Genomic DNA, 14,697 nt, shown 5'->3' with positions numbered 1-14,697 from the left:
GGAACATAAGTGCTCAAAGGGCCGTCTGAATCAGTGGCACTGAGTACAAATGCTTGGGTTGTTCTAGCAACAAATCTATATTCTAGAATCTATGATATGGGAACCTGGAAGTATAACAATGCCACCCGAACTAGTGACAAAGTTGTACACAGGTGGTGCCTAAAGAGAAGAGGGAAAGACCCGGAAGTATACATTGCCACCCGAAATAGTGACAGAGTCCTCACACGGGTGAATACAAATAAAAACCTGGAAGTGCACAATGCCACCCAAAACAGTGCACAGTGCACACATATAGCAAACAAAGAAACCTACAATCACCACCCGTCGCATTTCACATAGCAGTGTGGTGAAGTAGGCTGCAATAATCACAACAACGTTTGATTCAACGTTGCAGTGACACTGCAATGCAAATGCAAATGAAGATAATTTTTTTAAAAATTTAAATATGCATGTACACACAAATTGTTGTCCCACAGCGGTATCCGTAAAAACAATAGCGGAGTGGGACAACATAAGTAATACAAATGAGAATAATGCATTTTTGAAAAATTAAAAAACAAATTCTAATTTGAAAACACATTTGAAAATTCTAATTTAAAAAATCTAAAATTTAAAATTTTGTTTTTTTAATTACCTATGCAAATGGTAAGAGAGAGAGAGAGAGAGAGAGAGAGAGAGAGAGAGAGAGAGAGAGAGAGAGAGAGAGAGAGAGAGAGAGAGAGATGGTGAAAATAGGGGGCGATTTTGCACTTTTTATTCGATCGAATGGCTTTTCGATCGAATGCTTTTTGATCGAATGGCTCTCATTCGAATATCTTTCGATCCAATCAAATGCTAAAAAAACGTTATTCCTTGAATTATACATTTATTCACTAATATCCTCGTATTTTTCGGTACAATATCATTATGCGAGGCGTATAATGCAACTTAGCAAGGAGTCAAACATTAGCTTCTACCAATTTTGCTTAAAAGGCACTACCAATATCATCTCTCAGTATATCAATTCACCCTTAGATATAGATCCCCATGTTTCCCACTCTATATAATTCACATCTAGATGGCCGATATCCCCTACCATTGGAGATGCTTAAAACTAAGAGAACTTGAAAGCACTTGTATATGCAACTTGAAAGCACTTGTATATGCAACTTGCACTTGATGCTGCTTGCACATGTTGTGCAATGAACTATAAAATCTTGAAGAATGGCATTGTGAAACTTTGTGAACCCATATCCAATAATGAGTGACCCACTAGTGCATCTTTAGCATATTTTAGCTTATCTCATGTAGCACTTCCATAATCATGTGGAACTATATCTTGCTATAGGAGTAGATAACAATCCATAAACTTCGCCTTCAGTCAATTGGAAATAGTTCAACCAACTGATGATGATCCCTCTTGGACTACATAGACATGCTACCTCGACCCTCTACATTACTATCTTCAAAACACGCTTCAAATAGTACATACCTCCCCAAAGCTATGTGTAGGCCAATGCCACACCATTGGGAAGCAGCTCGCGTCGATGCATCATTGCTTCCCAATGGTGTGTCCTTGGACTACACATAGCTTTGTTACCATGGATATAGACATGCACATAGACATGGCTTGGCTACCATGATTCCATATCATGTGCAACGTAAACCGCACAACATAAACCCCATGATTCCATACCATGTGCATCATAAACCCCATGATTCCATCTCATATCAGAAGCAAAAACCGCGCAACATAAAAAAGAATTAAAACATTTTGTTTATACACAAGGCAATATATTATTGTAGAAACAATTTAACAAACATGTAAAAAAGGGGCTCGAAGCGTATTAGACCACCTTTTCCACCATGAGGAGAAAAAGGTCTTGTGTAGAAAGTGGAAGAATGCAAGCTCGGATGTTGCGGCGGTAAATTATAAACAAGCTTTACAGTAGTGTTGGAGAAATGGACATGTTGTAGAGGGTGAGCTGCCTTCAATGAAAACATGGCTTGCATGGTGGGAAGTGCATGGTGCGGCGGTAAATTATAAACAAGCTTTACAGTAGTGTTGGAGAAATGGACATGTTGTAGAGGGTGAGCTGCCTTCAATGAAAACATGGCTTGCATGGTGGGAAGTGCGTGCACTACATTGGAGTTCTTGGTTTTTGTCACAAGACAAATATGGTCCTTGCATGCCGACCACGAACCTTTCTGAGAGAAAGCACAAAAGCATGCGAGCAGCTATTGGCTATAAGAAGCAATTGTATTTGTATGAGGCTTCTGTAGTTGACCTTTCCCTGGCTCTGCAGAGTGCACACAATAATGCATACTTGGTGGGTGGTTATACTAGGATTGGACTAGGTCTACAAGAAATAAAGGAGCGTTTCCTTTCAAGGAATGTTGGGGCATCAACGAGCAAAATACTAATTGACTTGATCCATAGCGTAATGGCAGAGGCTAATTTGGGTAGCTCTAAAGTGGACTATGAACAGAAATCTGTGCGACGTAAAAGACCTATCTTGGCATTTCTAGGTTTTGTGCTAGAGAATGATAGCCATAGGCCATAGTATGTGACTGTGACAGTTAACAAAAGAGGACTGGCTGTTCGGACACCTCTAAAATCCATGTTGCCCAACATTCAAGAGAAGAAACTAGTGAAAACACTATCGGGGATAAGACGGATAGAACCTAAGTCTAAAGTTACATGCTTTGGATTTCTACAAGACACAAAGCAGCGCTGCAGGGCCTTGATTAGTCCACAGGGTGGACCATAACAAGGTGGTGTGCCTACGCCTTGTTTTTGGGGTGCCGTACTTACTCGGGACATGATGGTTCCTCGAGTGGCATTCGGGAGGAATTTGTATGGTTCTGTGCTAATGTGAATACACGTTGCTAGCACGTGGACACCAAGTGGGTGATTGCACCACCCAGACCCACTCTAGGTGTTTGTCTAGTTTGCAAAAGTATAAACCTTACAGCAGAGGAGGTGGTTAATCTGGATAGAGCAGGGTTTCTATTGGAGATGGATAGCACTATCCCACCGAATCGATAGTAGGGTCAGGCCTACCACCAATACATGCAAGCTCATGTAGGCCTAAGTACCGGGCTGGTAAGGTTGTGCATTGGTGCAAGAGGCCCACTAAAGAATTCCAAGCGAATGTATAGAAGGTCGTTCGATCTCAGCTTGCATGGTTCAAGAAGACATTGTCATCTGCAATGAACTACACATGTTTTATGTGAGCACAAAGGGGTCGCGTGCTGCTGGAGTGAATTATGTGGTGAATGTGTCTGAGTACCCAGGCTGCTCTTGTTTGAATTTCCAAAAGAGGGAAGCAAAGCATGAGATGTACCTTCGCGTGCTGCTGGAGTGAATTATGTGGTGAATGTGTCTGAGTACCCAGGCTGCTCTTGTTTGAATTTCCAAAAGAGGGAAGCAAAGCATGAGATGTACCTTCCTTGTAAACATATGTATTATGTTTTTTTTATAGGTGTTGAATCTTGATGCGGTTGTGCATGAGTTTATGCACCAACAAGCTTTGACAAAAGTGGAAATGTTTTAAGCACTGTCTGGTAGTCACTACCATGCAAATGTTCCAAAGCCATAGGGCATTGTCGTATGCATTGACAAATTTTGGGATGCTAACTACAAACGCATGGCAAATGTTTCTGGTCACCTATTTTTTTTGTCTTGGGAGGTGAATATGCGTAGCATTTAGTGTTGGTGTTCTGTTTTTTGGGTTTCTTGTTGTCTTCAGACTTTTTCTTCAATAGAAGTTACAATTCACTGTTTGAAGTTTCCTTTTGTGGTCGAGCATTTTTTCCCTTCATAAAATTAAGTTTGTGGTTGGAAGATCCAACAGCGATATATTCATGAAAAAAATACATGTGTCTTCATATTCATTGTTGCAAATCAATGCCCCATCGTGTGGATTAACACGCTCCTCGTTTCTTCTTGCTCGTGAAATGGCCATCCTCGCATACATTTGGTTCATCTTAGGTATGGGCTTCTTTCGGAAGTGATACAGCGTCATCTTTATCAGGAAGAGGGACAGACTAGTCATTCAGCTTATGCCATGTACCATCACTAACATTGGGAATATAATCAATGTGTTGTTGCTGATCATTGCCATGCTCTTCAAGTACATTCTGGGTAGCCCAAAGCTCGTCATTTGGAGCTCATTTGTTGGATGATCAATCGTAGCCATATCTGCTCTGCTCCATTATCATGGCAAACATAGTCAGCATCCGAATCAACATCAAAAGCCTTAGAGTCACTCTCCGAGTTGCTATTCGAACTACTGTCCTCATTCTCGAGGTCTGCAATTGCATGCTTGATATCGGACAAGAGGTGGTGTCCTGTTGTAATTACTGTCCATGCCATATCCTGTAACAAGGGGCCTCCTCTTCAAGGGTGTTGGAAATGTCATTCCACGGTTGAGGCAACATCTTTAAGAAATTGCTTTAGCTCCTTTTTACTCTTTAGAAGGTGGTCAATATCGCATGTATTCTTCCGCTTGAGCCATTGGTGATACACATCCTCAAACTACGCACAATGCATTTGGGTATACCCGAGAGCGATGACCCTGGAATCTGCATTGGCCACATACATGATAGAAGAAGTCATTGGTTCCATGGCCATGTTGGCCAGGTTACACATTCACTAGACCGATGGTTCTTGCTGCCACAATGTTTGCATGCTCTTCGACCCATTACCCAAGTCTACCCAGCTTTATAGGTTGGAACACAACACATACTTTGCATCCACATCTGATCGAATCGGGTTATCCACCTTGGCTTGCAATGTAGCCAATCTAGTCTGCTCCAGTCAGTCTTATCTCGGTGGGTGCCGCATCCTGAGTGATGGCTCCTCGACAATCCATGCAGCAAAGCTAGCTCAGCTAGCGGCGAGACAGGCAAGAGCACGTTCAGACCAGCGATGGAAGGATCCCTCCGAAAGCAAGAGCAAAGTGAGTGGGTGCTCCATTTCATCTCATTTGTGAAGAGAAGAGGGCTGCTTTGGATTAGATTTGACTAACAGAGTGAGTCTTTGTTGCGCTCGAAGTGCTACAGACAATCCCAAGGGCTCACGATCTCCTACACAAACCCTCCAAAAACAAAGCACATGAATCACTAACCCACAACAACAATTGTCTCATCACGCAGGCTGTCAAACCTGGTGAGCTCGGCCATGCCTTCGCCCTCTACCAGATGATTCAGCAGGAGGAGTCTTTACATCCAACTGCTATTAATTTTATCCGCTTTCTAGGTTTATCAAGCGGCAGCTGAACTGGGTTGTGGGTCTCATGTTTGCTGCTCTGCTGTCACGTCTGAGACAGAGATGAGCAGCGGTTGCCCTGAGTGTGTGTGGCCCTGGGCCTGGAAGGCAAAGATTGACGCGAGCAAAAAGCAAGGTGTCCGTGGTCGCATTACTGCTGCAAAAGAATACCTCCCTGCTGCTGCAGACGTAGTGGGGATGGACAACCTCACTATGAGGTTTGAGAGGGATTTAGCCGTCTCCTCAGTGAGTATGTGAATCGATGTGAGGCCCTACACTTATATGAGATACATAAACTACCCTTCCAATAAAGATCTAAAACATGCCTCAGATAAATTGTGACCACCTTGAACTTAGCTAGACAAAAACCGAATAACTCTTTAATATTATATATAATCTTATTGTAATTATAGAATTGTTATCCACTCTTAAGTAAAAGAGAATAGAAAAATATGCATGCAAATAGAGGTTTTAGAGTTTTATCTTCTTGTGGAAAATTTATTGATGCACTTGTACATACATTATATGTAGGTTTTTTTGGGTTATATTTCTTCAATGTTCTTAGCAGTTACATGGTAGAGAATGCAAGACACAAAAAGAGAGAGTGAGAGAGAGAGGTAAAAGGAAGGGAAAAGAGGGGAGAAGGAAATTGCAATACATGAGGAGAGGCTGTGCAATAGGAAGGAGAAGTTGAGAGAACAAAAGAGGAGGGAAGTGTTGGCTGAGGGTAGAAGTGCAGAATTTGAGGTAAGGAGAAGGTCACTAAAGGCAATTCAGGGTAGGGTTTAGCCAATGTGAAAGGGGATGGGGAGGGGGGAGCAAGGATGAAAAAATCTTAAAAGTAGGCTAATGAAGCTTGGAAATCTTAAAAAGGAGTTTGGTAGGAGATTATGGAGCTAGATTTGAAGTTATGGAGACCAAAAAATCTTATTTTAATCGAGGGAGTGTGGACTTTTACAAGGCTATAATAGCTTTATGAGGGAAACACATAATGTATTTTTTTAGGTCACATTTTGGAAGAGCTACTGATGTGGGTGTCCCACAAGGATAAAGATATAAAAGGATTAAATAAGCTCTGAAGTAACACAGGGGAGGGTGGGGGGAATTTTGAGAAAGGAGACAAAAGGTACAAAAAGATATGGGAAATCTACATTTTACATGGGATTGTATCCCCTTTTTTAATATACCAATCACTTATTTAGACTTATTAACCCAATCCTTATAAGTTCCTTTTTTAGTCTATATGAAAAGGAAGCAAATGCCAAAAATGGCATTCTAAAAACCAAGGAAGAACACTTGGGTCATACTATAAAAATAGAGTTGTTTGAGGCCACATGTATATAGCCATAGTTGAATACCAAAATAAGGAATGCAATATTATAAGATGATGCTTGGATCATCGATAGTGGGGCTTGTGAGGAACATGTTAACATAAACTTTATCAAATTATGGATCATCAAATGTAATCATTACTAAGGTTATATGATATTGATGAGTGATATGAAGAAGACGTATGTCTATGTATGGGTGATGTATCATATATGAAGGATATATAGCCATTTGTGCCTTCTCAAATCTCATGATGGTGGGTGGTTCATTTGTGCCCCTTCCCTTCTTGTATTAAGGTTATTTAGTCATCCTCAATCAATAAAGATAGTATACTCTTGCATCTAAACGGGAGCAAGCCATTATTAGCAAAGTGGGAAAGTGCTCTATGAGGAGCCCACTTCCAATCATGTATTTGAGTCATGTGCCGAAGTCATTTTATCTATGTATTTGGAAGAAGAAAATGTACGGGTAAAGTCATGAGTCTATAGAAAGAAAGTGCAAAAAAATAATAATCACAAATGAGTGGATAAGAGTTGGTGTGTTTTCTCTCAAAAAAAAATTAAAAGTCCAAAAACAAATAAGATGTTATGAGTTTTGAGTTATATCTCTAAGTTGTACGTTTGAGTCGCATGTGTAAAGTCATTTATCAACAAATTTTAGGAAAAGAATGAAAAAACACACATAAGTGTGGGTGAGAGGTGGTCATTGGACAAGTCTAGATCTATGCTAAGCAAGTCAATTCAAACATCTTTATGACTATTGCCTAGGCTAGTGATTGAAACAACATATTAACCACAATACTTCACCCTTCACAAGAGAAACCCCTTCAAATATTGTGTGACTGAGTACACTAGTTTTCTTTTTTATACTATTTCTAGGATGTGTAGATGACCTAGGTGAGACCTTCATTTTTATACTATTTCTAGGATGTGTAGGTGACCTAGGTGAGACCTTCCCAGGTCACCCATCCTCTCCCACCCATAGGGTGACCTTAGGCTTGGTTGTATAGACAAGGGTTCTTATAAAAGTAAGGATGGGTAGGTGACCTAGGTGAGACCTTCACCACACGACACTCCTCCAACCCCTAGGGTGACCTTGGGCTTGGTTGTATAGACAAGGGTTGTTATGAAAGGAAGTATGCAATGGTGTTATGTCACATAGTGCAAGACAATGTGACTGCATTTGATTATGTGCCTCCTCTGAGAGCTTGACTAGATGCTTCCTTGAAAAATGGTTCTGGGTTGAATGATGTGTAAGGTTTGCACCCACATGAGGTATCAATATTGAGCTTTGGAGAACAATAAAAGAGCTAGTCTCTTAGCGTTGTGCAATAAAACAATTAACATAGTAACATTTAGATTTGTGCATGCGTATGCAAGATGAACAAGAGTGGCAAGAGAGATAGTCACCCCTATGCAAGTTACATTATGTCAGAGTAGCCCCCATTTAAGCTTGGAACTTTTTTATAAAAAAAAAAGGAATTGGTTCTATTATTATTCAAATACTAGTAAGTATTATATATTACAAAGCCAGATGGAGGGAATGGTTGTCGATAATATTCTGGCAGTCGGATAATATTCTTTCGTCATTCCAGTTGATCTGCAGTCAGATAATATTCTTTCGTCATTCCAGTTGATCTGCCAGCCTCTCTAGTAAAGGCTGGTCGAATCCCCTTCTCCTGGACGGGAAGAGGATGCAGACGAAGCTGGCTACGAAGCCGACGACTAGAGGGAGGGAATTCTGCAATTGGGAGGGAAGGGTGTCGGCGGGAAGGAGGCAGTCGGTGACGTTGGGCGTGAAGAGGGCGGAGGTAGCGAAGACGGCCACAGAGAGGAGGGCGTGGAGCAAGTCCAGGGGCTGGAGTCTATAGCGGCGGGTCACCGTAGCGTGGACGGAAGGACGGGCGGCTCGCGGGAGCCAGAGGCCGCGGGGAGTGGCGATGCCGTGGTAGAGCTTGCCGTCGGGGGCCTTTAATGTATCGGTGAAGGAGAGAAGGAAGCACCAGAAGGCGCAGGTGGCCAGCAACAGCACAGTCATTGCCGTCTCGGCGGGGCGGCCGCTGCAGTTGCCACTGTCGGACACAACGGGCAGGAGGAACTGGAAGAAGAGGAAAGTGCCCGTGGGCAGCAGGTTGGTGAGATGGCCGGCGCTCTTCACGGCCTGGTTGATTGCCTTGACGATCCGCGCCTCCTCCTCCTCCCGCATCTGCGCCACCTCTTCTTCGCTAATTATGTCGATCTCCTGGCCGGCGTCGCATGCCGACGAACGATCGTCACCTGGAATGAGCCGCTCGTCCATTTGTTGTAACTGCCTAAGTCAGTCGGAACATCATCGTATTATACACCTGTTGTTACCGGCCCTTTGAAGCTACTTTTTTCTCCTCCTCCCTTGCCTATCTCTTGTTTTTAAAAAAAAACTACCTTTCATTTTCGACGATGGAGACCTATACTCTCCTAATCTCTGAGAAAAGATTGGAGAGATAGTGTTCCACAAGGCATGCATGCCTCAATTCTAAGACAAGACTCACGAGACTTAGCTAACTTGCCTTGACCTTACCTGATAGGAAGAAAAAAAGCAAACAATTTTTTTAACTTTTGTTTTATGGATGTAAGAATTTCTTGAATTTTAGATATAATAATCGCAATAAGAATGGGGTGAAGGGTGCCCATTTTTGAAACATTAATGGTGTGTGTGCTTCACAACAAATAAGTGAGGATCTATTATGGTGTGGGTGTGAAAGGAATGCATTAATTTTCTTTTTTCTAATGTTTAAAGATCTCTCCAATGTATAAATTTGCATATTAAAAGGTCTTTGAATGCCTAATTTTGCAATTGAATGTTTTTAAAACCTTAAACTTTTAAGGTCTTTGTATTTGTAAAAACATTTTTTGTGAACATTAGTTAGATGACATTTATTTTGAGATGCCTTATTTTACTAAGGCATTCAAACCTTCATAGTTAAGCAAACGTTATTTTGGTTGATCTCTCTCTCTCTCTCTCTCTCTCTCTCTCTCTCTCTCTCTCTCTCTCTCTCTCTCTCTCTATAACTAATGAAGGTATTTATTACTGGAAAGAAATTCTTACATATGCCCATCTAATTTTCCTCCACATGAAAAAAAACCGTTTTTTAAAACAAATATTCATGATAACAACTTTTGGTTTCATGGTTTTGCTTGAAAGATAGGATTTTTAGAAGCATTAAAGAAATTAAACTTGGATTGCTTGGGCTCAATCAACTAGTTTTTAAATATATTAATATTCCAATTCGGAAAACATATATATATATATATATATATATATATCTCCCTCCCCTACAACTAATGAATGTATTTATTACTGGAAAGAAATTCTTACATACACCCATCTAATTTTTCTCCATATGAAAAAATGCATTTTTTAAAACAAGTATTCACGATTACAACTTTTGGTTTCATGGATTTTCTTGAAAGATATGATTTTCAGAAGCATTAAAGAAGTTAAACTTGGATTGCTTGGGCTCAAGTAACTTATTTTTAAATATATTAATATTCCAATGCGAAAAACATCTCTCTCCCTCACACACACACACACACACACACACACACACAAGTTTGATATATGTCTTGAAACTCAAGTATCAAGAAAGGATTTTTTTACTTCTCCTTTTCCTGCTTTTATGCAATAATGCAATAGCTGAAGATTCGATATCTTCTCTAAAGCTCACCTTGCTTGTCTTGTTGACTTTCCCTTTGCTTTCTCACTCCCTTCAAATAAACCTTGAGTGAAAGTAGTTCATAAGTTTCTCCTTGCATCCTTGTCCCTTACCTGCGTCTCCCCTTGTATCCTTGTCTCTTACCTACTTCTTATTCCCCTGTCATCCTTGTAACTTGTCCCTTACCCCTTTTAACCACATTGTTTAACATTACTCCAAGTCTAAAAACTTCATCAAGCTATATTTTTTGTATTGCATAATGTACTTCATGTAAAATGATCATGTGAAATTTTCAAGCTTATGACTTGTAATGTTGAAAGATAGTCAAACACCGAGCTTACAACTTGTGTAATGCTAATGACGTACATATAGACTAGGAAATTAGCATAAACTAGTTTATTGGGCTCCTAAACATTGGTTGGGCAGTCGGGCATTATACAAATGAGTATTATGTATAAGAAATTTTGACCAATGAGAAAAGACATAATCCCATTCTCACAATTGAGTTTGATTTTTCTTACTCTTATGATTGAAGTTTCTTATATGTTTTTTTCTTTGTCTTGTTGCATACATGCTTAGGGATTTTGTGGGTGAGTGATGGTGTTGATGTATGCTCTCTTCTCTCTCATGAGTAGGGATTGTGTGGGTGAGTGATGGTGTTGATGTATGCTCTCTCTGTCTCTCCTTCTCTTGTCTACTCTTTCATGCTTTCACTGACTCTGGCATAGAAGTAGAGGTTGAGCTTTCTATAGTTCTATCTTTCTTTGCTCCTCACCCATTTGCAAAGCTCCTTTGTGGTGGTGACAAAGGAGGCAAAGTTGGAGACCCTAGCTCTCCACAAGAGAGAGCTACTCTACCAAGAGTGGCTTGAAGTGCAAACTGGTATGACCCTTGCATTCTCCTCTCCTTCTCTCCCCATCTTGCAAGTCTTGAGTGTTCTCTCTTGTGAACATCTTTGGCAATCCTTGCTATACTTTACATTAGGAGTATTAACATATTCGAGTTGAAGTGCAAATCCACCGGTTTCAACTCTTGCTTGTTATTGTTTTATGGTTTATTTTTCTTACCTTTAACCTTTGTATAAAGAACATTAGGATGCATTGTGCACATTATTAGATAGATTAGGAAAAGCTAAAACATGCTATTAAATCAAAAATTTGAAAATAAACACCATTAAGGAGACAAATTTTGGATTTTTGGACTAAAACTTAGAAAGTTGCTCTCTGGTTTACCTACATACGTTCTCAACTGGGCCTGGGTAAGCACATTTGCAAGTCCAAATGCACGTTCACAAGTCTAACAAGAAAATTTTGCACAATATTCCCATTAAGGAAGAATCAAAAAATATTCTTTACATAAATGCTTATAATGATAAAAATGGTTGAAAACTGGCCATATTAGAAAATTTGGAAAAATCCCAATTTCCATTTTCATATGTTTAGGACAAATTAGCCAAAAATAGGTCAATAAATGTATTAACTTCTTTTCTCCAAAGTGCATATTTGTGATAGTGAGGCTTACAATACCCAAATTATATTATATTTAAGGACAAACTTATAGCAATGCTTCATTTAAAATGCACACTGTATACCACAAATTTTGTGATCACATTCATCATGTTGTCTCAACAATACATCAAAGAAATATAGAAAATGACTTTTTGATTAATTCATCAAAGTCATTAACTAACGACAAATCCTTTGCAAGAATAACATGTCCTACCCCAAACTCAAAGCTCACAAATATCTTCATTTCCATGAATTCAAGATTATATCCACACGAACATTACTCAATCATTGAGTGTATCAACTTGATGACATCCTTATGTCTATTCATATAGCTACCAATATCCTTAGTTCACAAATATCTTCACTTCCATGAACTTAGCATTACATCCACAAACATTACTCATCATTGAGTGTATCAACTTGATGACATCCTTATGTCTATTCATATAGCTTCCAATATCCTTAGTTCACAAATATCTTCACTTCCATGAACTCAACATTACATCCACAAACATTACTCATCATTGAGTGTGTCAACTTCATGACATCCTTATGTCCATTTATATAACTACAAATATGGTATCAATTATCATATTGTTTTGTATGTTATCCAAAGATAATAAAGGAGATAAAAAATGACGTTTGAAAATCTTAGAAAAATACAGCTATAGACAGACTGATCATTAAAGGTAAGACCTTAACAATGATAAACATCATCTCAAACCTATTTGAGCTCTATGTCATGCTACAAACCCGATGAACTGCATCAATCACCACTTTGCCAATGGTAATTGGTTCCTTGAATGTGTTGCATATGAACTCTATCCCTTCCATGTCTAGTCCAACCTATTATACACTCCAATGATACTTATCAGAATGCAAACTAGTTCCCTCCTTTTGGTTTATAATCCATTGAATGTATGTGTGTGCCAATGGAGGCAATGCATCTTTATGATCTCTACGAGCAAGCTTCTTTTTTAGCCATATTTGACTCGATCCAACTATCTTTTCATAGTATTCTAGTTGGATGTTATAGTAAGTCACACACTGATCCCATGGCCTATCAACCTTGTCACTTGAATTTTCCTTGAACTAATTCACAAGATCTTCCTGCAACACCTTATTCTCCTTTATTTGATGTGCTCTTTCTACCATATCCATCTTGTCTATATCATGTTTCCCCTAACTAGAACAATCTTGGAATCCAATATTTCTCCTTGAATGATCGTAATATTCCCCTCATCTAAACCTTGTAAACACTTGAACATGCCAGCAGTCGGTTGTCTCCCACCCTTATTGATATCATTACTATGCTCAGCATGATAGGATAGTGATCCATCTCTATATGCATCCATAATCCTCATCCATGTCTCAAACATGTCATCTGGCAGATTATCATGTGTGCATCCTTTGTTGCAACACTATCACAAAATGCAACTCGTGTTAGCTCAATAAATTGCTGCATAACATTCTCAAAATAAATTGATCCCTTACTTTCTTTAGATTATCATGATATGGAGACTGTCGCATTATATTTTTAGATTCTAGGTTTTCCATTCGAGATAATTCCACACTCTCCTTTGGAGGGAAATTTTGCACTATCGTCGCCACCCTTTCCATATAATACTTCTTTCTTTAATTCATGGCTTCATCAGTCACACTCTCTGTGAAAACTCTGGTTGCATAAATGGAGTGTTGACCAGAAAATATCCAATACTTGTATTTATGAAGATGGTCCCTCCTCACGATCTCCAAAGGTATCCAATACTTGTATTTATGAAGACGATATTTTCTCACCATCTCCAAAGGTTTGCCAGTGGCCTCATCAAAAGGCATTAGATCATCATATAATATAGGTGCTCTAGAATTCAATCCAAAGTAAAGAGCTAACTTTTTGACATGCTTTTTGCTCAATTTTCTATAGACATATATTACAGGAGCTTGTACACATTTCTCATTGAGATGTGTAAAGTCTCTTGTAGTCCAAATGGGTAGTATTTCTCACAAGTCGCCAACCCAGAAAGGCCTTCACTGGTCTTCATCTTTGCATCATCATAAGAAAATTCATCCAACAATTATGATTTATTAGAGCCTCTAGTATCCACACAAATGCATGGAACTCCTTCTTTTAGTATAATCCCCTCAGATAATGTATGTACTACACCAAGCTTTTTATATGTTTCTTTCTTGGGTTGTAATGTAAATAGTTGCACATGTTTCATTGGCTTCCCCTCTTCATTATAGAAGTCAAGGTACGAAGTCCACTTGTCATCATTAACGCCATAAAAAATTTCAAGCCTTGAGCTTCCCTTGGAACTTTTAGTAGTAGATAATGTCTTCCTCTTTGAATAGGAGTGAGATATGAATTGTTTATAGATTTGGATAATTGTCTAAATCTATATTAAACGGTTGGTCAAATCTGTAAGAGGAGCATTAGGTGAGTCCCAAATAAGAGCTATGAATTGTATATATATTTGGAAAATTATCCAAATCTATATTAAATGGTTGGTCAAATCCAGTGAGAGGGGCATTAGACAAATCCCCAATAAGGGTTAGCCTTAGGTAGGTCTCCAATATAGGTGAGGTCTAGTGAGAGGAGCATTTAGGAAGTCCCCAATAGGAGTGAGCTATGCATTGTAGTTAGATTTGTACAATTGTCCAAATCTATACTGAATGGTTGGCCAAATTTGGTGATATGAGCATTAGGAAAGTCCCAAAAAGGGCTATTCTTAGGCAAGTCCAATAGGGGTGATGTGTAATGAGAGGAGCATTATGGAAGTCCCCACAATAGAAGTGAGCTATGACTTGTATGTAGACAAATTTAGAAAATTGCCCAAATCTATATTGAATGGTTGGCCATTAGGCAAGTCCCCAATTAGGGTGAGCTATGAATTGAAAATAGTAAGAGAAGAATTAGT

At 39.3% G+C, this 14,697-nt stretch overlaps 1 protein-coding gene across 1 annotated transcript; it reads right to left on the bottom strand.

Annotated features, from left to right (window-relative positions):
• Positions 1-8,070: 8,070 nt before the first annotated feature.
• Positions 8,071-8,908, bottom strand: LOC147609062 (protein DMP7-like). The gene has a single exon (XM_086788439.1). The coding sequence runs from the start codon at positions 8,876-8,878 to the stop codon at positions 8,204-8,206; it is 675 nt and encodes a 224-aa protein (XP_086644565.1). The 5' UTR covers positions 8,879-8,908; the 3' UTR covers positions 8,071-8,203.
• Between the last annotated feature and the right edge of the window lie 5,789 nt (positions 8,909-14,697).

The sequence above is a fragment of the Cibotium barometz genome, chromosome 52, assembly GCF_041138505.1.
Source record: "Cibotium barometz isolate CiBa-2024 chromosome 52, ASM4113850v1, whole genome shotgun sequence".
Lineage (NCBI taxonomy): Eukaryota > Viridiplantae > Streptophyta > Polypodiopsida > Cyatheales > Cibotiaceae > Cibotium > Cibotium barometz.
The sequence above is the reverse complement of the archived record's forward strand: the minus strand, read 5'-3'. Positions and strand labels throughout refer to the sequence as shown.

Excerpts from the sequence above, each read along its gene's own strand:
- LOC147609062 (XM_086788439.1), bottom strand. The coding sequence starts at position 8,878 with ATGGACGAGCGGCTCATTCCAGGTGACGATCGTTCGTCGGCATGCGAC.